The 23,527-nt window shown below is 30.3% G+C and overlaps 1 protein-coding gene across 18 annotated transcripts; it reads right to left on the bottom strand.

Moving 5' to 3' along the window:
• Positions 1–208: 208 nt before the first annotated feature.
• LOC116431100 (uncharacterized) lies at positions 209–23,500 on the bottom strand. Of its 18 annotated transcripts, none has more exons than XM_031986071.2 (7): positions 23,372–23,448; positions 22,558–22,672; positions 9,310–9,706; positions 7,456–7,705; positions 5,577–5,983; positions 3,259–3,543; positions 210–2,105 (listed from the first exon to the last, which is right to left on the bottom strand). In XM_031986071.2, exons 3-7 carry the CDS (start codon positions 9,628–9,630, stop codon positions 1,914–1,916), a joined length of 1,455 nt encoding a protein of 484 aa, XP_031841931.1. In that variant the 5' UTR covers positions 9,631–9,706; positions 22,558–22,672; positions 23,372–23,448; the 3' UTR covers positions 210–1,913. The 18 variants fall into 18 exon arrangements, with proteins under 18 accessions (XP_031841936.1, XP_031841927.1, XP_031841937.1 ...); XM_076364562.1 differs by lacking the exon at positions 22,558–22,672 and adding an exon at positions 10,947–11,206 and having other exon boundaries at positions 23,372–23,389; XM_031986066.2 differs by lacking the exon at positions 23,372–23,448 and adding an exon at positions 22,864–23,323.
• Positions 23,501–23,527: the final 27 nt, after the last annotated feature.

Below are 23,527 nucleotides of genomic sequence, written 5' to 3'. Positions count from 1 at the left end.
TTTATTTACTGTAATTGAATTTCTAATTAAACATATTTTTCAAAAATAATAATTAATTATAATTACTAATTGTTTTAATCAATGATGAACGATTAAGTATAAATTAACCGGTTTTACATATTTAAATCTTTAAGAAATATATAAAATCTGTGGTCAAATAACGAGAAAAACAGAAAGTTAATTCACTAGTAAAATTTATTTATTTCTATTATATGACAAAAAGATTATGAGAATAAAATGTTAATTCGCAAATGAGATTGTGATCGAGATTGTCCTTACAATTTAAAATTATTTCATAATTGTACATCTCATTAAATTTAATGATAAATATCAGAACATAATAATGTATTTAATTTAATATTTTATTTTTAGAAACCATGATTCTTTTTATTTAGGCAGTAAAAGTATTTGTTAAAAAAATTAAAAACTGTAAATACATACTTCAAAATATTTAGTTTATAAAATTTAAAATATATTTATAAATAGAATTTTTCTAACATAAATACAATTATATATATTTTTATAACGTTTTTGTCTACCATTCAATATTTTTGAATGCTAAACTTTCAGGCCTGAATTATTTGGTTGACAGTATATTACATTACGACAATTTTTTAAAATAGAAAATAATGTTCTTACACACACAGATAGTATTGTTTTATTTATAAAATTTTATATTAATGTGGCCAAGGACTAAATAATTAATAATTAATCTAAAATATCTAATTATTGTTTTCTAGGGTTGTGATTAGTTGAAAGAAGTACTTATTCATTAGAAAATTTAGCATTCGAATCTTCAATGAAGAAACAGTTATTACATCCTCGGTGCAAAAGATATAAATTATCATACAAATTTCAGTAGTTTCACTAATCGTAAAAAACTAAGCAATGTACAAAAGCCTGAAACTAGCATAGGTACTTCTGTTTTGTATAGATTCTAATTTTAATTAAACACCTGCCTGCAGTATTTCGCGCATTTAAGTACCATAATAATAATACTGGCACCAGTTTATTGTTACAAACGACAAATTCGAACATAGTTTTATAACTTTTTTTTATAAAATTATGAAATCATGAATATATATTTACTGGCATACGTAACAATATATTGTTATGAAAAATTTTTATCTTTCTATCAAACTTCCAGGTAAAATTTCTACAGAAATTTATTGTTATAAAAATATGTTCTACATAGAACTTTCAAGATATTAATTCATAGAAATTTCAATATATTTACACAGAAATTTAGTTGAAATTGTTTTAGCAATAATCTGTTGTTAAATTAACTCTTGTAAAGTTTTCATGCGACAAAATTCAGTTATATTTAAATAGCCAAGATGGGAAGGAATTATAAGATAAAACTGATTCGATATTGATCTTAATACTAAGTTCATTCATTTGAATTTCTCAATAAATTTTCCTTTCTATCTCGAATATTTTCAAAACGCGAATTCAATGGAATTGTTTGAGACGTCTTACATCACTGACCTAACAAGTTTATTGGGATTTTACGTTCTTGCGAATTAAATGGCAGTGAAACGTTTCTAAGATAGGTACTTGCGAATTATAAAATTATATATATTTAGAGTTGAATCATCAATAACTTCCATTACAGCTAACAAGAATTTATTACGTGATAACTACAAAACCGTTCCTACTGAATGAACAATTTTTTAATTCAATTGTATGATTAATGGTACAGTAAATGGACGGTAATTGTAAATTGTTATGAACTGAAATAAGTTGATAAAATGGAAATAGGAAGTTATTCTTGTCTCAACTTAGTATACAAAGTTTATATATTCCTTAGGAATGATATATTCAATATTGTTCCTACAGAAAATATTTTAAAAATGCCCTTTGGCTTGTTTCCTGTTATAAAATTCTATCGGTGTCACCAAGGAAAAATATTTTTATACGATGAGATTCATTTCCTCCGAATGATGTTCCGTGCGCCCCGCGACGAACGGCCAATTCCTCTTAGAAATTCTTTTGAGTTCTCCGCGTAAGAGATTTAAGATATCGTCAAGATATCGCATCTCGTGAATGTCCTCACGAAGTTTACTTGTATTGTTCGAAAGATCCTCCATTTTTCGTTCGTCGCACTGAAAAGTGTAATATTCTAAATATTCATGCTGGTAATTTTTAAATTTTCTTTGTATTGTATAGTATGAACGCATTGAAATGTAGAATTGGTAATTAATACGTAAACGATATCGAATTCGTGACCTGACTAAGTCTTGAGCGAGCAAAGTAATATATTCTATTGGTATTTTTGCAACTATTTTGATATTATATTATTCTTAATTAACAAGACAATCACTTCTAAGAAAATTAAGAAAAGTATTTTTTTGTAAACTCTCTACCTGTGGAGTATAATTATTTTTCAATTTCTGTATATATTTATTTGATGGCTAATGGGAATATAAATAATGATTTTCGAATATTTAAATTATGCTTACAGAATTTAAGAAAATGTCATAGAAAACTCTGTGTTTTATACTTGTAGTGTTAAATTTTAACTATCTCTGCATGTAATTAGCATTGTTGATGGTATAATGATATATTCTTTATTAACGTCATTATATCTAAATTATTATTTTAAATTAATCAATTATAAGCATATAATGATGTGCCAGCGTATTGTTAATGAGATTTAAACATTGCTCAGCTGAACTAATTATTATGGAATAAATAAGAATGCATGAGCCAGTGTTGGAAATTCATTATTTTCCTATATATTACATTATTCATTTATAATAATTAATAGTCATTTATTAATTGATGTTCAATAATAATGATGAAGAAAGTCCATTATTAACAAATACTTTATTTTAAATTTATAATATCTGATAATATTTTCAGTAAAATTCCAATATTTATGTAAATTTAAACTTACATAAAGAAAGTTAAAAAAAAATTAAATTAAAGAAGAATATATGTTTTTATCTTTTACGTTTCATCATATGCAATAAGAAACAAAAATCTAAAACTTCAAGTTTACTATGTATAATAAATTCATGTTCACGAAAGGACCGAGATTTAGATGTGTACATAATGAAATATGTAGTGTGGACTGAACAGATATTTCGATACAAAAGAAATATTATACATCAAAGATCAATATTTTTGTATCTATCTATTGAGTATATGTTCTGGTAAACGGTATAGACACGATGAAGCAATTTTCGAGCATGCAATCATGAAACAAAATGTGTAAGATGTGGAATCAATGAACACAATGCACAGTATTCTCACCTGAAAACTTTGCCTCAGGTTGCATATATCTTTGAACATGTCTTTACTACCAGCTTGAAGCTTCTCCACCCTCCTTTGAAGATTTCGAACCACATTTTCGGAAGTTTCAAGAACATCCGGCACTTTCGCATCCGTTTCAATCGCCAGGGCTAGCCTGGTTAACTGATCGTGGGAAGAGGTGCTATCACAGAAACGATCTTCTTCGAGAAGAACCGCTGCTTTTTCGGGGTCCGTGTCGAGGACTTCAAGAATCGATACCACTTCATTGATAGCGGTACAACGTCCCTATAAAATGTGATGTGTTTTTAAGTAAATAATTTGACAGATCATTTAACACTATAACTACCGTACCAGTCAAAGTGACTGGTTTCGGTTTCCTTGTTTTGCAATTATTGATCCCTTAAAAGCATTGAATATTCGAAATGATTTCGAAAATAAATAGTTCCACTTGAATATTATTATAAATGTTTGAAGAAACTCAATATAATTTATTACACGTTTTATAGCGTCGCAAAAGAGTTATAGTTATTTTTGACGAGTGTACTCGTCGTAACATGAAACCTTGCCATTTCTTCATGACGAGTATATTCGTCAAAAGTAGCTAATGGGTTAAGTGGAGAATATACTTGGAACAGAATTTTATTTACTTAATACGAATAACAATGTTATTATCACACTAGAAAAAATTAATCACACATCGAGTTCCTAATATAATTAAACTTTATACAGTCTCGCTTCAATTACTTCAAAAGTTGGTTGACTCTTCACACTCGAAAAATTTTCATTTAAAATATTCAACATTTTCTGATGAGATATAGACGACATTTTTTGAAACTGACTTAACGATAGACATAAATTAAGGAACAAAGCTATTTTGTTTCAATATTTTGCATATTGATGCGTTACATAAAGATTAACATTGAAATGTCAAACTTCACAATTTTGCTGTGTCAAATCATGTGGCGACTGAGAATTGTTTTTTGAGTGCGAAGGGTTGATATAAATTCCATTACGTATAATTTGTATCAATTAAAATATATTTTTAATTTTATTAATAATAGAATTTCTTTCGTCCTACTTATTAAATTTTAAAAAGTTTAATTAAAAAAATTGTATTTGTTCAACATTACAATTAATTAATTGTAAAAATTAAATTATAATAATTATTAAAACTGTTCACTGATAATTCAGTAGATGTTAGGAAAATTATCACGGGGTTTCATTGGCAGATTTAAAAATTATATTTTAATAATTTTAGGAACAGTAGGTGTTCTAAAATAGGAAACTTGGATCTGTAAACTTTCATTTTGTGATATGACTATTTTAACAAGCTTCAGAGATCAAGAAACTAGAAGCTTAAAATAGATATCACGGAATAGTATAAATACCCTTATCTAGTCTGCTTCCACTACCAACGCATTAGCAATTATATAAACGAGATATTGCACGAGTAGGCAAGTAAAACAAACTTTTAATGTAATTAGAAATCTGACAGAAACATTCATTAGTGTTAATGTAAAAATGATTTCATCATTAATAATTTTTGAAAATTACACTAATTGCATCCTTAACGAAAATAGTACGAGATTTCATGATAGTGAAAATTATTTATTCTCAAAACAAAGGATACACCTACTTATTAATATTTTTATGCAGAATTTGTGTGAAGATTGCTTCGTTTATTTAAAAAAATTATAGAATAAACAGTATAGACGGAATGAATACATGAATATTGAAAGAAGTAATTTCCATCTCAGTTTGTGATTTGAAGCTTTATAATCTGAAATTCGAAAAATCTTTATAAAAAAGATTATTTTTATTAAAAATGGCAAAGCTTTTTTTATATAATTATTATATTATTCTCACGAATGAATAATTGTTATATATTTATATAAAATTTACTTAAAGCACTTGTTTTATTTTGTTGAACGTCAAAGGATTAATCCTTTACACTCGAGTGGCGACTTTCAGTCATCGCTTGCAGTGATATATTAAAATTATAAATATTAAATATTAAACTTTGCATAAGGCATCACTATGTGAAATATTAAAGTAAAATAATTTTGTTCTTTAAATTATGCATGAACAGTTAAAATAGTTTCAGAAAATATTCTTTATATCTTATCAGAAAATATTGAATATTTCGAACGTAAAACTTTCGAATGCAAAGGGTTAACCCTATCCTATTTTATTTAATGAATAATCAATTCTACATTTGCAGCCATTTAAGAAAAAGTAACTTATAAAACTTCATACTAGAGAAATATCGTTGACACAATTTAACTCGGGTAATATAGACGTTAATTAAAAATAAATACCTGTGAAGTGTCTAACTTGTAATTCGTCGATGCCAGCTCGTCGGAAAGGCATAATGGCGTATTTTGTAGGTCACTGTAAGTGTCCGAGCTCCAGTCATTACTCTGGATACCAGATGTGTCATCCATAGAGGAGCTACGGGTTTCTATCCTCTTACAATCCTCCCAGGTGACGTTCAACCCCTCGTTACTGGATCTTTTATAGATTGAGTCTGGCGTTTGCAAGTCGATAGGTTTCTTGTGGTCCATTGTATTCAACGGATGATCCGTTTTTGTGCCATCATCGTCATACTCCGACGAAACGTCATCATTGAAATTTTTTCTACAATTCTTCCACGGTGGCGAAAAAATAGCTGGCACTGCTATCTCCACAGGGGTAGAATTTAGGAGAACTCTCAATTGCGTCGAACCTAATGAAACATTTACTATTTAAAATTATATTCTTTTGAACCATTTGTGGAAGTTTTAACGCATTGTATGTCGGTTAATTTAATGAAGAATGTTTGGTAATATTATTTGTTTTATGTAAATATTTTATATTTGAATGATTTAATAGGTTGAACATCTTATTGATTATAAAATATTTCTTCTGTGAAATGTAGAAAATCAGCTTGAAAAATATTAATTGTTTAGGTAATTACTTAAGAGATTTTGTGTTTTATGTTATGCATCACTTGGTGCGTATAAAAACAAATTATTTATAATATTGTCACGGATAATTCTTAATGTAACCTTTGAAGTTAGTTTATCTATTTTAATTTTGAAAATATTAAAAAAAATAAAATTCATTCCATTTTATTTTAAGACTTTGTTTGTTGCAACGCCTACAAAATAATAAAATACATATTTACAAAAAATATCCAATTGACTCCTTTAGACGAAGAATTCTCAAATTTATTTTCTACCGTTTCCAAAAATAGTTAATCATTCCTCACCCCAGTTAGAAAATTCAATAAATCTATAATCCGAACAGTACGAAAGTATGTTAATTTACTGTTGGTATTCTTGTGGATTCTTGTGTGTATATATATATACAATCCTTATATATATATACACAATTAGATACACAATTCTTCATTGAACTCTGACCTACTAATTTACTGCGTATATATTAAAATCAATGACTACAATGTTCAACTTCTAATCTTCTGACGTAGTTAAATAAATTAGATTAAAGTAATTTCTTAAAACACTTTTCTTCGCCAGTTACATGAATTTAAGGTACTCCTAAAAGTTTATAAATAAATATGTTTTTCAAAAATACTTTTCACGAAATAAATATACATTTGAAATATATTTTCAAATATACTATAAAAAAAAATTAAATTCATAGTTTTATTTTAATATCCTATAAATTCTCCTTTCAAAGTTAATTAATATGGTCAATGAAGATCACATTCTAACTATTTCCAATATAAGAAAAATAACGCAAGTATCGATGAATATATTTTATCTAAAATCTTCCGATTAAAATTTGTTATTTTCAACTTGTATATGAACCGAAGAATTCGCTGTACTCGTGGGAACCCCTAATATCGGAGAAAGAATCGGAACATTAAACGTACAGCTCCAGTTTTGCAAGTAATCCGCAAAAATCTGCGCAACAACTCGCCAAGTTTCTTCCCGGTAAAGTGTAGCAGTAGAAGTTTAAGGGTGCAGGTGTTGAAACGAAAGTACGTCTAATGAACGCGAAGCGAACCGATTTCACATATTGGTAGACCGCGAAACTTTACTGGGTCAGACACAATGGCTGGGTTATATGTATTCAAGTTAGCTGACGGCAGCCTTGCTCGAACAAGTTTGCGATCTGCTGTGCGCTGTTGCACGCTCCGTGAATGTCGAACGTGTACGAGGATCCCTGTATAAAGGGGAAAATACCTACCAACTTGCTTAGAGTCGATAAGATAATTCAATCGCCGTCGGCAACGAAGCGCTTTCCGTGGATTTTCATTTTCTGGCATGAGCCTCGCTTGAGAGATGGATAAGTAACGGGACGATGGAGTGAGTATTCTATACTCCTGAGACCTAACCAGCCTTTCCGGTGTGTAGCATATACCGCGGGACCTCTGTGATTTAGGCTCTGATTCCTCGAAATAATCTTTGGCCTCTTTAGCTGGAAATGCCGTGACATCCTAGAATGGGACAGACGTTCTATATTTCATAATATTATGTGGAATATTACTGTACCACAGGGGTCAAAGATTCACAGGTCTATAGTTTATGGGCTGTATATATATATTTGAATTTGTGTTTTATACATGGATTTCAATTTAGCATTGCAATCTTTATTTTAATCTTGGACTTTGCGCCTTACTACTTCGTGCAGTTATCTTATGGAATTGGGGTTTTGTGAACTATTGTTAAGAATTTTATAATTTATAATAACATTTTAAAGAGTTTTATAATAACATTTTATTGGATTTTTAAGTAAGGGACCTTGCGTATAATTTAATTCGATAGTTTGGGGGTTGATAGTGAGTGTTCGTGTATGTTAATGTAGGTAATATCTTGATTCGTGTAATATATAATGTTGTAAACGTGACGTTTTGACATTATGCATGTATCAATTTTTGTAATTACATAATAATTATTTATCCTTCGAAAGTTTAGTTTCCCTTTTAAGATAATATTGAAATCACTTTCAATAAATCCACATTTAAGCAAATTATTGTTCAGAATTAAACAAAATTTGTTTGTACCATACTTTATGATTATTTTTATTATTTATATTATGAATATTTTCTTGTTAGTTATTTATTTTAAAGTATATGGAAATTTTGTAAAGTTTTGTATACTGGTTTCATAACGGTTTAATTTACAAGTTAAAGCAGATAATAGTTGCAACAGAATGTGTCCTCTAATATTGGAAATTAAAACAAGATACATATTAATGTTTTCATGAATTGTAAATATTTCTATGTATGGTATCGAATGAACTTTGCTTCTTTCCAAGCATGATTAAGTAATGTTATGAAAAACAATCGCGGATAAATGTTACTTTTGTAAAACGATATTCAATACATTGTATACTATATAAATAAATATATATATATATATTATTTTATTAATTATTATGGTTCGTTAGAGGTCCAATTTTTTTGAAGTTACAATTATTTTTGTTGAGTTTCTTGAAAATCAAACATTTAATTAAGTATCTTTTGCCTAACCTCATAATATAAATAATTGTTTTAAATTATGTTACAGTAGTTGTTATTACGAAGTGGTAACAATAGATAACCAACTGACCCCACAGAACTTTTTACAATAATACCAAAAAGCAAGCAGCGTAACATAGAAACGGGTAATCACACTTGTTTACTTGTTGAGTATATTGACAATACAAGGAAACAAATAATAATATAATAATAAATTAATAATAATAGTGCAATATTATAATGATGTTACAAATTATATTATTATTAGAAAAGGAACTCAATAGGAACTCAAAAGGAACTTTTTCACACATTTTCAAAAAATTGAGTTTGAACATTTTTAAACTAAATTTTCTCAAAAAAAGCCTCAGATAAGCAAATTTTATTTCAGGCCTTCAACTGGTCATATAAAATCACCCCTTCTCAGTTGTACTATTGATTACAAGACACCCCATTCCAATTCTGTCAATTTAAATTAAGCAGAAATTACAATTACCCTAAAATTAAAAAGAGAGAAACTCTAAGAAAACTTAAAGAAAGAAAATTTTAATTAAAATTAAAAAGAAAGAATATTTTCGACATACCGGTTCATTCCTAATTGCGTCACGTTCAATAAGGTCCACATTAAGATCCTCGTGAATTAGGGATGTGAGTTCTATCTTCTCGCAGTTATCATTTAACTCTGGTCTGAATTCCTGTGCTAGAGAGTAACTTTCGTCATCGTCGGAGTCTATGCAGGAAAGCATCGACTCTGACGCCGAATCCAGAGACAGACAGTCCTTGCTCCGGCTGGATCTCGGAGACTTCAGCTCGTCTTCATTGCACAGCCACCATCCGCAATCATCCACGTTTAATGTTTCCTTTAGTTTCGCGTCGCGATTCCCCCTCCCCTTCAGACAAAACATGGTTAAAGTCTGCTGATGCAAATCCTCTGCACCAATGTTCGCGTTATCCTCTGGTCGACGGTATATTGAATTAAATCTGTAATTAAAGAAGAAATTACGTGCCGTGTTAATGTCGAATTCACTCTAATCCGTGCAATGGAAAGTTTAAATTGTGTGATACCCTTGTTCCTTTATTACACGGAAAACAGAAAATAATTGCCTGGCGTCCGTTGACCAAACACAAGAAGTGCAATTTCAAAATAAATTACCCCGTCACATTGAATAAATAAATAAATAATTATATTTTTAAGTAGTTGTTTCATCGAATTTATTGTTCGACAGTCGATCATATGTGTTTTGAATTATAGTAGTCGTTAATATTGTTCTTGTTCTTGTAAAACATTAAATGGCGCATGATAGACAGACATATGTCAAGTTTATTTGAATTAAGGATATGTTTGCAAGAACTTTGAAAAGAAAATATAAAAAGATATAGACGCTCAAATATTCCAAATACGAAAAAATATACAATACACTTTCTAATTTCAAATTTTCTCCGATTAAAATTAGTAGTTGATTTTCGAATCTTATAGGTATAGTTTTGCTCCATTTCTTAAACTTCGTTTCGTTTTTGAATTTTTTAAATCTTAGGTTTAACATATTCTGTCAACTGTTAGGTTATTTAGTTGTAGTTCAGAATTATTACGATTGTAAACCGTACAATTTATAGCAAATATAAATTTTTAAAGAAAAGTACACTAAAATTTCGAAATATCCAAAGCATATAATTACAACACTCTCTCCTTTTTATGACAATGCTCACGTAATACTAAATTTAATTCATTTATTTTAAATTTCGACGTTCGAAACTAAACTCCCAGACATTAGCATAAAATAACAGTAATATCATCACGTCTCCAGAACAACACAGTAATGTCACTATACCCACACAAACTCCACCAATAATTAAAAATAAAATACTCCAAATTTAACAGAAATCACATATTCTCAAATTCTGATAGAAGAATTTCGAAGGTCATTCCACCGCAATCGAAACACCACTGTACCGAATTATCACGTTATTACGGCACATGTGACTTTACCTGTCCCCAGTTATCACTAAATTTATTGTCTTCACTGACTCGGATGACGCAAATATCCCCCGCCATTTCCTTGTTTACTATTCCAAATATTATTTCACGAAAGCCCGATAAACAGCCCATTCACGTCACGCCGCGATAAAAAATAATAAAGTCGCAAAGCGTAATAAGAGCGGCGGCGTATCTCCGATCAAAGCTGTAGAAGGAATCCGACGGCGAGTGAACCATTATACGTACACTTGGTTGGCTTCGGTGTCGACGTTGGAAGACGCGATAAAGGCTTAATAATTTAAGAGCTGGCAAACTAGGCGATAATCGGACGATCTTCCGTGCGGCTCTAACGGATGCCTCCTGAACGGAACGTCTTTTCCGTGGGTCAGACTACTACTTTCCACGCGAGTTAGGGTCATCGGCGAAACCTCGTCCACGATTTCTCATACTTTTCATACCGGTTCGTCGAATCCCACGAAGCGCTGTCACTGCCGCGCTTCGACTGTCTACGAAACACCCATTTCCTTGACCACTGGTCGTCATGGGGACACTAACTTAATAATCCGGCGTCTCGCGTTCGCGTTGCCGTTAACGCGTTCGGTATCGCTACCAACGACCGCGTCGATTAATGTTAATGCAGGCCACCGCTCGCTCGTCGAACGACCTCCGTAATTTCATTCACGGTGAAATCTAATTAACCCTTTGACTGCGAACGGCTACGATAAAAGTATGGTCAGCGACGCGGGATAGTCGTGTTACGATACCTGGAAGGGTTTAGGGTGGATATCGCGGTCATTGAAACGATTTTTGCTACCCCCGATCATCGTAAATTTTTTGAAGCTTTGGGTTGTCAAAGTTCATTGATGATGTTTGTTGTAGGATGAGGCAATAGGTATAATTTAAAAAAAAGTATTATTATATTTAATAAAAAACGTGAAAATGATGTTTAAAGAATTACAAATATAAGATGTAGGTCTAAGAAACATTATTAGTGTAGTTATTTTGATGATAATCTTGTGACAGTTATATAATTGTCACTAAACTGTTTATTACAATAGAAATAAAGTTTCCGTCGTATAATTTATTGAAAGTGGAGTTGATTAAAATTATTTAATGTTTTTTGGTTTGTCTGTTGTTTTAACACGTTAATATCAAAGTATTAAAACAACAAAATTTTATTTAGTTTTATTTCACATTGTCACAACGTGGATTTTATGCGTTAATACATAAACCATGTAATGAGATACAAAATTTAATAGAAATTAATGAAAGTTTTATTTTTCAGTTAATGAATCATTTATTTATAATTTACTTTAGTTAAAGAAACTTTTTTAGCTTCGTAAGACAGTCTATTAAAATGGAAATTTGTATCAACTGCTGTAATCTGTTAATGAGATTCTTTAACGACTTGAATTTCGTATTAATTTCTCTATCAAGTTGCTCTTCTTCAAGAAAAGTAGTTATTTCTTTGCAGAAAAATGAGAAAAACGCCAGGGCACACTTTTTGAGAAAGGAATTGCTTAAAAAGATAAAAGTTAATAGGTTCATTAATACTAAAGCTGATAATCAATCAAGTGCATTTTAAGAACATATTGAGCATTTAGCCTACTTTACTTTAGCGGATAGCACACTTAATTTTAATAGGGTCATCGCAAATGTAATTAACACTTATAAATGGGTACTTGGCTATTTATAATTATTTCTTAAGATATTTTATCTTTTTTATGGACAGCTTTTTATAGAAATAGAAATTTTTATTTTCTTTTTGTATAAAATCGTCTATACTGTTTATTATTAATATAATGCAATATAATAATATTAATCGTATATGTATATGCAAGAATGTCGGAGAATTACAGATACCCTTTATAACATTTAAGCTAATACGAAACACACGAAATTTAAACAGTTTGAAATTAAACGAATTTGAATATGAATTGAAAAGAAATTATTGATATCTATTATACACGTTTCATTTGATTAAAAAATCTCTTTCTGCTTCTGTGCAGTGTTTAGTCTGTAGCTGCGTAACAGATTGCGCGCAATGTATTACAATTATCATATTCACACATTGCCAGTAAAGATAATTGAATTATACCGGATTTCAGTCGAAGCCACGAAGCTTTCCAATCGACCAAAGAAGTTTTTGTTCGATCATAGTTATATAAATCATTTTATTTATTAATGTTATTTTTACCTTTGCTATGAATTGTATAATATATCAATAACAATATTAATGGATAGTTCATATTAATGTACTAATGTTTATTTACAAATAAACTACAACCCACATCTATTTGAATGTAGATCATTTCTAGTAGAAATGGAGGAGTATAATAGACGAGCATAATCAGAATTTTTATACACCGTCCAAGGAAATTGAAATTTAATAGACTTTGTATTGTAATGAACCAATTTTCAGACACATTTCAATATAAAACCCTTGATCTTAATTAAGCTAAAAACAGAACAAAAATTTTCGTATAGATTATTAAAATACATTTCTTTTATAATTTAATACAAATTACTACTGCGAATGTATACAATTCACAGTTTAGTAGTCCTTTCATAAACAATTTTCATATTAAACATATTTCAACTCCTTATCAGTTGCCCACGTACTTTTTACAACACACATCTTCATAACTTTTAATTAACTTTTACCTTCTCACTTTTCATATACCTGTTTCTTCTCGAAAACAGTTAAATTAAACACAACTTCTAACTATCATAATATTTTTCCCTTTATAATTCAAACATATATATTTAACTAAGCATTGTATACCTAGATCAAACATTAAAATTAAAAACACTATAACTATTTACTATCAATGTTATACCATCACTTTTATTCACACTCCAGTTTCCACTTTTCAAATAAACAAAAATTGAACTCTTGTCTCAACTTATCGTTCAATACACTTTTATTGCTGAATACGTAAGCCTGCTTTCCTTTCAGCAGGAAATAAACAATATTCAAGCGATTACACTATTATCTCCACTGTTTTCGAAGGCAATCTTTAGTGCGAGACTTCGCGAACTTCGGCGAAATTGTTTTTCACTTTCCAAATAAACAAAAATTGAACTCTTGTCTCAACTTATCATTCAATACACTTTTATTGGTGAATACGTAAGCCTGTTTTCCTTTCGGCAAAAAGTAAATAATATTCAAACGATTACACTGTTATCTCCACTGTTTCCGAAGGCAATTTTCCGCGTGAGACTTCGCGAACTTCGACGGACTTGCTTTTCACGAGAAGTCTGGCTGCCGTTGCGTTTAAACGCGTACTAAACGAAGCGACATTCTTCTTGGAGCTAGAGCATGGGTCGGGCTCACGATGAACGCTATTTGTTTTGATATAGCCCAAACAAATATGGAGATACTACTGCGGTAGACAATTCTTGCAGACTGCCTGCGTGACGCGCGTTAGCGAGAGTGCATTTCTCTGATAACACGGTGACCCTTTAACAATATTTTCTGTTTGCAATGAGTCGAAACCGGAGCCGTTTCAGCCCACGCTGATTAGGCGATGTGCAGAAGCTGTTATCTTTCAACTTATTATGACGACACGCTGAGTACACACGCTCAATGAACATTCAATTTTGCTTGCAGAAAATATCCCGGGATTACGTAAATATTTGAGCTTCAGAATTCTCGCTCGGCGAATACCAAGCAGATTCGAACTACGAATATTATATTTATATTGTATTACACTGTACTATTGCGCGTTAATCATTGTTTACTTTCGTCTGACACGGTACGCGTATTATTTATTTGTACAGATATCACTGCATGTGAAGTTTTATGCCTATTTGGAATGATGAATTTATAGTAATAATGTCGTGTTTAATACTATCTGTACCGCGACGGGTTAAATGATCGGTTTTAACCCTTTGCACTCAATTTATTTTCAATGTTGTTGGATGTAAACTTGTATTTATTTTTAGGAAGATGAATTCAACTAATTTGTAGCGGTAGAATTTAACGTTTTATATTTATTTTATTTATTATTATTATTATAAGATTTAATTTTTATAATCTTTTAAAGTGTGGTACTTTCTCAAACAATTTTCAACGTTCTATAGCAAATTTGTATTGTCATCTCTAAATGTGTAATTCTTTTTGCTTTGCTTTGGTTTTTCGTTAAACTATACCCCAGGTGCATTCGTTTTGCGTTTGACAAGTAAATACACACTTCATCTTTTGATTTTATTGCGCGCAAAATAAGAGATTTTTCAAATCAAATTCCATAGTTAACGGGTTAAGAAACAAAAACTCTATCGACTTGCACGATAATAGTATAAGAGTATAAGTAATTTCAATTAAGTTTGGTGGGTTAAAAAATATCCCTCTCAAATAATACAAAAAAAGTGGAACAATTTTAAACCCATCTAACCCCAAAGTGGTTAAATTTTATTTAACATTATTCTTATACTGTTCGATGAATCAGCTTTTTAATTTTTGTCTTTCTTCTGTTTATGTATTCACTAATAAAAATTGATCGTTTAAGTTGTTTACCTTTATTTTATAACCAGTTGTTTAGATAAGTGTATATATAGTGTAAAGAATGAATTAATATGAGAAGATAAAATTGTAATGTTATTAGTAATGAATAAAATTGAATTTATAATGTTTTGTCGATTTTAATGTGACACTTATTTAGTGATAAGATTATTCATCCTTCGACAGTGAAATATCTAAATTTTAAAATAGCTTCTGTCGAATATAAGTAATGTCATAAACTGTGTTGGTACCAAGAAATATTTATGTATATTCGGATAGAGTTATTGCAGAATTATCTTACGTCCATAACGAAATTGTTCATAGAATGTTTGAAAGAAATGCATTTATTTACGAGAGAAATGATTTACTTTCTGCTTTATATTGTCTCTGAAAGTTAATTTCAAATTAATCGTGTAACGAAATCATTGTGTGAATGATAAATACGGCAATTACTGTCATGATGAGTTTACATAGTAGATTACTGAAGATATATTTAATTAGGTAATAGTCCGTTTCAATTATATTGTATAATATGTTTAATGTACTTATACAGCATACATTATATTAAGTATTTTTTAGTATATAATATCCATTTATCTTAGCAATTAAAATTTTTTAATTTTTATCATATTAACTTAACTTTTTAATTCGTTATTGTAATGAAGGTAAATGATAAATTGAAATACAAATAATATAAAAGATATTTTAATTCTATATTATTGTTTAAATAAAATACACATTTTTTTTATTGTCTTCATTAATTCATTTGAATACGACAGTTAAATAACATTAATGAATTGTGAAACATTTCACGTAACGTTTCAACTTTTTGTGAATGAAACACAATGATCATATCATTAAGTAAATCGATGATAAATGTTGCTATACAATTTCTGATGTTACTTATATACTTGTATATGTATATTAAATATTTTTGTTATTTTTTTAATATAAAAGATCGAGTTACAATAGACGGGACAATTTTATAGCTAACAACATTTTAAATCACAGCCATACTCTTGCCAATTTCATGATCATTGTTTCGTTTTTTAAATAGGATCATATATTTTTAGTTAGATATAAGTATGATATTATAATTAATATTAAATTAAATGTAGCTGTACACTAGAACATAATCTATGATTCATTTTGAAGTTAAAACACAATGTTGAAATCGTCAGAAGTATAACCTTTTCTTAAAACTTAAGTCTTTATTTAAAACTTTTCAAATCAGAATATCAAATATAACGAAAATATTTAGGTTGATTAAGATGAAAAATTGACGCCTTATGCACGGATTAATTCTTCAAAGGTGCATTGAGAATATTGCTTTCGGTAAAATTGAAATATTTTTGAATGACCTTATTAAAGATAAAATATTGATGGCATACATCAGCAGCGTGTATGTTTCGTAAGATTTCTTTATTCTCATATTATTCTGAAATTTCTAGAATCAATCACTGCCCGAAAATTAAGAGAAGTACCTATATAATTACAATAAAATAACCACAGGTGCTTAAGTTTTTTTAAAATAATTTCAGAAAGTAATTAATCTAAGAGTTGGAAATTGAGTTTTATTAATGTAAAACTTCGGTAAAATTTTGAGAAAATTAACTTTTACTTCGACATTAAAATAAAAAATGAAATACGTGCTTATTAATAAAATTTGAAATAACGTCGCTTTAACAGTTTTGTTTTTTATGATCCGCGTATAAAAAATATTATATAAGGGTCATAATTATGATCCTATAATTATTATAATTTCATACAGTTGACATTTTAGGTAAATTTCTAAAATGTAGAGAATTTGTTTCAATTCTCTTCGTTACTTAACACGTTAAACGCCACGCCAGTCCCTAGGGACCGGCGTTAGACTTTTCGTTAAAAGTTAATGTAGTTTATTAAAACAGGGTAAACAGAGGTGTGGTTTGCTTTTACATTCATTGCAGAAGGTGCTAACTTTTTGTATTAAATTCTTTGACACCTTTGAACCTAATATTCGGGAATTATTATTATAACATTGAGAAAACTCCGGTTCTCAAGCCGATATTTCGGCTCGTCCGTCAGTGTGACGGCCGCGTCTGGGCCTGAACGGAACGACAAGCAAGTCGGGCTGGGCACTTAACGTGTTAAGAAAAGGTAGGAGTTAAATGAAAAATCACTTCTCTTATGAATTTTAATATATTAAAAACGATATAACAGTTGTTTGTTTATAACGAAATTTGATATAGTGTTTTATATGTTTATATAAATGTTATAATCGATCATATGTTTACCACTACTTTAAAAATCATTTATTATTTACTTCGATATTTACTTAGGGTTATTCTAAAGACTTTATACTAATTCTAGATAATGTTATTAATAATACTATTTTAAAAGTTTAGATCGCATTTTGAATACAGAACAATTTTGACATATATACGAGTAAAATATATAATATCTGAAAACTTATTTTATACTATTTTTATTATCCTATGGAACACAAAACCATTCCACTGTTTGTGACATATTTTTCACCAAACCAGATATGAGAGAAACAAAGAGAATTCAGTAAAAAGTTTCGATCTGCATCAGATGGAAACAGCGTATTATGTTTGTTTTGTTTGCTGTATACTATGCATGACACAAAGAACAGTTGTATAACAAAAAAAAAATTCTGTATAGAGTTGAAAGCGTAAATTACGGGAAGGTCTGTTTGTAACATTCGTCACTATGATCAGAATTTAAAGTATACTAGCCCAATTACCATTATGTCATAGTGTCTGGATTATGTCATACTAATAACTATGATCTACACTCTGTTATATAATCGTGATCAATTCCATGATTGTAAATTATTATAAATGATCATATAAAGTTTTATAAGCTATTTATTATCGAAGGAAAATAAAATTTGTTATATAATGGTATTTCTGTATTTATTTAAAATATAATACTTTAAAACAGGAAGTTTTATCGTTAGCACTCATTAAAAAACAAAAGTAATGTCCTCAAACTATCTGTAGATTGAAAAATAGCGTAGTAAATATAAACATCTTCCAAGTGTACAATATTGAAAACTATTATATAACAACGTAGTGCATTCTTTCGATAACGACTTTTTAATAATTTTGAATAAAAAATTTACAGTTGATTACAGAAAAAGAATTATACATTTTGAACCATAAAAGTAAAGAAAATTTCTTTGTAAAATCACATTTCAGAAAAATTAATTGAGTTCATACTCAAATGCGCATAAAAAAGCAGTACAATAAATAAACAATATTTCCACAAGATTGTCGGTAACATCACATCACATTTTATTTTATAATTCAATCAAACACCAATTGGTCCCTTCACAAAGAAAACTATATTTCATTTTTATAATTGAAAGTATATAATACTATATACTACCACATAGTACTTTTAAATAAAGTTTACACAAAAATTTCACTCTGTTAAATCAAGCTCCAGTAATTTATGCATATTTTATCTGGAAGCTTTCAATTGCTATATAATTCACTTATTTACAATATCTATTTGTATATTATAACATAAACGTTACATGGAGAAGTAAAATAACAAGACTTTCCAGCCAATCTAATAAAAATCTATTATAATTCACTTATTTACAATATCTATTCGTACACTGTAACATAAACGTTACATGAAAAAGTAAAATAACAAGATTTTCCAGCCAATTTAACAAATCTATTTTCACAAACAGTGGAGGCTACGATATATTCAAATATTTCCTTGTAATATGCCGTCAAAAATCCAGATAAGTCCACTGGTTTGCACCTGACACACGAAAACATCAGCGAACCGCTGCCTGCCCCGGCATGGACGCTACGCAGGCAGAGCCATTGAACGAACTGCAAACGATAACGCGTCCGTGGCAGATTGTCTTTCAGATTTTTGCTATTTTGTCATAGTCAGCCTGTGGTCTAGGGGTACGATTGATCACCGTGAATCCAGTGTATGGATAGAAACGGGTATTCGAGACTACATGCTGATTTTCAATTTTTTCCGAGGCATTTTTTCGGTCAAAGGTTAACATGGTTCGAGAGGGGTGCGACCCGGTTAAAAACTCGAATTTAATTCGCTTTTTAGAACGAATATTCATGAGAGTGACGTCAAAAGGCCTTGATCGAGGATAAAACGTGGCGCATCAGCGATAACGTTATCGATATAGGCATTGCAGTCAGGTGTAACGGGTGTTTTCCAACGTCCGAGAAGTCGCGTCTCTCGCGAAGTTATAGGTCAGGCGAGACTGTATTACGATGGATTACCGGAACATATTTGTGCACGTTTTATCATTTGTTATTTAATTTGTTAATATTGGGGTATGTTGAATGTATCTGAGTATGTAATGTGGTGTTGAATTAAACTTAAATATTCTATATTCAATTGAATTAAAATTGAATATTTGGATATATAAAATAAAATGATTCGTTATGTTTAGTATTTATGTTTTAATTTAATTAAACATTAAGCGATCGACACAAATTTCGTATTGTAACATAGGAAAATAGATAAAAATTAATGAAGTTTTTGTTTATGTACAAGTAGTTCAGTAGGTACAATATACTTGTCTTGAATTCTGTTTCTTATAAAACTGACTTTTTTGAAGTTGAGAACTATACGAACAATTTCAACAGACATATTTCGTGTGTTTCACGTAGGAAGATGTTAGATAGTTTCATAAAAACGCGTTTGTTGCTAAAGGAAATTAAATTTTACACAAAATTCATACAAAAATTGTGCAATGTTTAACTGATGGGAAATGATTAACGTAAGTCTACATTATGCTTAATCCTGCAGGTAGTAAAATTATGTGCACTGATTTTAATTACGGGGTCAAAATAATTGTTAAATCTTCATATGCATATATTATAATGCTTTATCAACAGTACCAATTGCTCCTTTATATATATCGATTTTCTTCAATAATTTTTTATCTAGATACAATTATATTTATTTCCATTTACATTGTACAGAAACATACGTTTAATATTGTTAGAAAAGTATAGCACATATATATAATATATACATACATATCGACGTTCGTTTTGTTGTTCTGGGTAACGATTTTGTTATTTGTGGTTTTGTTTGTTTTGTCCTTCGTGTTAATAGTCCTGTTGTAATAAGATTTGTATTCTATTTAATAAATAAAGAAGTGTTATTATTTAATAAACCCAACAAATATTATATTTCACAGGCCACCGTGTGTATGGTAACTTTACTGCAAATTTCTGATTGACTGACCTTGCCATCCTGATCACAACGATTATCTCGTAAATGATAACGCGAATTAAATCAAGCGTGATTCATGCAGTGTCGCGTGAAACCGCGTAGCTGCATTTCGCGGTTGGAGAAAAAGAAAACAGAGGATACTATTCGCTGATGTAAACTAATATCTCGACGCAAAACGTAATGCCTCGCACAAGGAAACAAAGTTAATTATCCCTTTATTGTTTTTTTTAATGAAATCATTATCTAAATCGGATTCATTTCAGGTTTCACTTTCTACATGACTGGAAAAAGATTTAATACACACACGTGGTGAAAACAGCGTTTCCGCTTGATAAAAACGATTCGGTGTTCATTAATGGACGTCTATTGACGATGACACACTTTCTAAATAAATCAATCATTAATTGTGATGTTCTTTTAATTGTTTTCGATATTATAATAACGTCAGATTTAATTGAGCAATACATCATGCCTTCTGGAATGATTGCTGCTGTTAAATGCTGAATGCCATCAAAATACTGTTTTAAAATTTCATTCATTCTTTTAACCGTTCATTTTGTTTCGAGATCATCACTCAGATATGGCAGATTGCGTTTCGATAATTGTCATAAGAGACAACAGAGAATATTTTTTCTTAACGATAATGCCAATAAAAGACGTTTATTTTTACAAAACATTTATTATATACTTAGAAATTAAGGACATAAGTATGCTATTTAAATTTAAAGAGTACTTTCATCTTGAAGTTCTAAAACATAGGAAAAATAGTTTTTAACGTTCCTTTCAAGAACGTTTATACATGCACAAGAATAAAACAAAGAGAATTTTTAATTTAAATTAACTATTCGACAAAAATGGTAAATTACTTGTTGTTACATTTAGTTCCATTATCAAAGCTTTATTATTATTTTTTCATTTAATACTTGCCCGATTGTTATCAATAATAATAGTAATAATAATAGGACATTTTTTAATTACAATATATAATTCGATATAAAGAAGCAATGAAGAAGGAAAATAGATGTGAAAAATTATAATAGAGAATCAACGTTTGAATAGTTTTACGAGTGACATTATTTTTGAGAACTTGCAATGGTGCATGTGGAAGTAAAATATAATTGTATTTTTCTTTTTAGATGGATTAAGTGATTTGAATGATTATTAAAAGCAGAAATACTTCTGTGGTCTGCCGATTCTTATTTTTCTTCTCAAACGTGTCAGGAGTAGTTCTCAATTTACTCATTCGTGAAACCGGTTCATGTTACGTATCTTGTATAGGTGTATCTATTGTAAGAGATAGATAGGTAGATAGGTGGATGGATAGATAAATAGATAAATAGGTACAGAACCGCTTTAGATTGGCGTCGAAAGGTGAATGGAAAAAGGTTTTGTTGCGGAAGTAGTAATAGCTCGGTTTCGTCAACGCATTAAATTACAATTTTCACCGTAATTTGACGGGAACATTTTTTACACCTAACCTGTGCGTTCAGTTTTCTATTTTATATATCAGATGGAAAGATAAATTCTCCATTATTATTGTACATTCAAATTAATTCGGATTGAAGTATAGAAAAATGTGTAAAATCACGGTCAATGTACTGTGTCGAATAGTGAAAGTTTAATAAATTTATTATTAATAGATTGTTTCAGCATCAAAAATATGAAATAAATTTAGTATTACTAAAATACTGAGTATAACGAAATTAATTCATGTCAATACAAATTCAACGAAAAACACTTGATATTAATGGTAAACGTGAATTACGAGCAAAGTATTGAGATTGAAGTATTACGTTCTTTAATTTATATAACTGTCTACATATAGATTATTAAAACCATGCAATCAATGAAGAAGATTAAACGATGGTACGAAAATATAAACAAATTTATTAAGGTGTAATTAAATTTGATGAAGTACCTTGTGCTCTTGTTACTTCACAAATAATTTAAAGTTTAAAATGAAACTGAAAAGAGTACAAGAAAAATAAAAACAAATTGATCGTCAAAATGAACTATACAAATATAAAATAAATTATGCAAACATCAGTGAAATGAAAACGAAAAGAAACTAATTTACTTAACACTCTACATGTAGTAAATAATATTATTGCCAACCTGTTAAGTTCCTCCTAGTTTACTCCATTTCAAACATCATTATCCTCATACAACAATCTTATTCAGTTTCTAAAGTCTTCTTTACCATCCCTCAACACAGAATCACACTGTAACCCTAAACACACCAACAAAATGAAGAAAAACGAAATGTACTCACCACGAATCAACTCACAACATTGTCGAATACTACAAAAATCGAATAAAAACAAAATTATCCACGAACTCCATCACGGATCACCAAAACAAAGAAACCACGACGCGCTACATCCACAAGCCGACAACCCTTAGAGGAATGCTCATCGCAACCTTATTCAATTTCCAAAACCGCCACCATCCATGATCACCAAAACACGTATCACCTAAAACACTCTATCAAAATCAAAGAACCTCCAACCTACTGATAGACTCGCAATACCGTGAAGCACTCAACAAGTCAATAAAAAAAGATCACCCACGAACTTCGTCGAAAGGCATTGCGTAGTAGGAAAACAAAGAATCCACGACGCGCAGGGTCCACGAGCCGGTAGCCCCCAGGGCGCACAATCGTAGGGCTATCGGCCGTCAATAAATTGAAGAGGTGAATGGGTCTCGGACGATGCGAAGGAGATCGGTGAAGTTTCGAACGAGCGTGGGCAGAAATCGCGTGGCAAGGTGTACACTTCCGGGTGTTCAAAGCGCATGTACACAAATATGACGTCCGACGTCGGGGGAGGGTAGGTCGGTCTCGGCAAGCGTACGCGGTGCGACGAGGACGCGGGGGTTTGGCGGGGTTTGTCCGGATCGATAGCGCGCACGGGGATGCGCGAACACCTACGCTCGTCGCCGGCGATCGTGACGACCTGGCCGCCACCGTGACTCGAGTATCCGGCGAGAGTTCCCCCGATGTCAATAGCGTACGTGCGTTCCAGTGACGAGCACCGGACCCGGTAGCTCGCGAGAGACCCCCTAGGTCCAGTGTGTGTGCCTCGCA

This window comes from Nomia melanderi, chromosome 2, assembly GCF_051020985.1.
Source record: "Nomia melanderi isolate GNS246 chromosome 2, iyNomMela1, whole genome shotgun sequence".
In the NCBI taxonomy this organism is placed as follows: domain Eukaryota; kingdom Metazoa; phylum Arthropoda; class Insecta; order Hymenoptera; family Halictidae; genus Nomia; species Nomia melanderi.
Note: the sequence above shows the minus strand (reverse complement) of the source record. Positions and strands in the feature narration are given on the sequence as shown.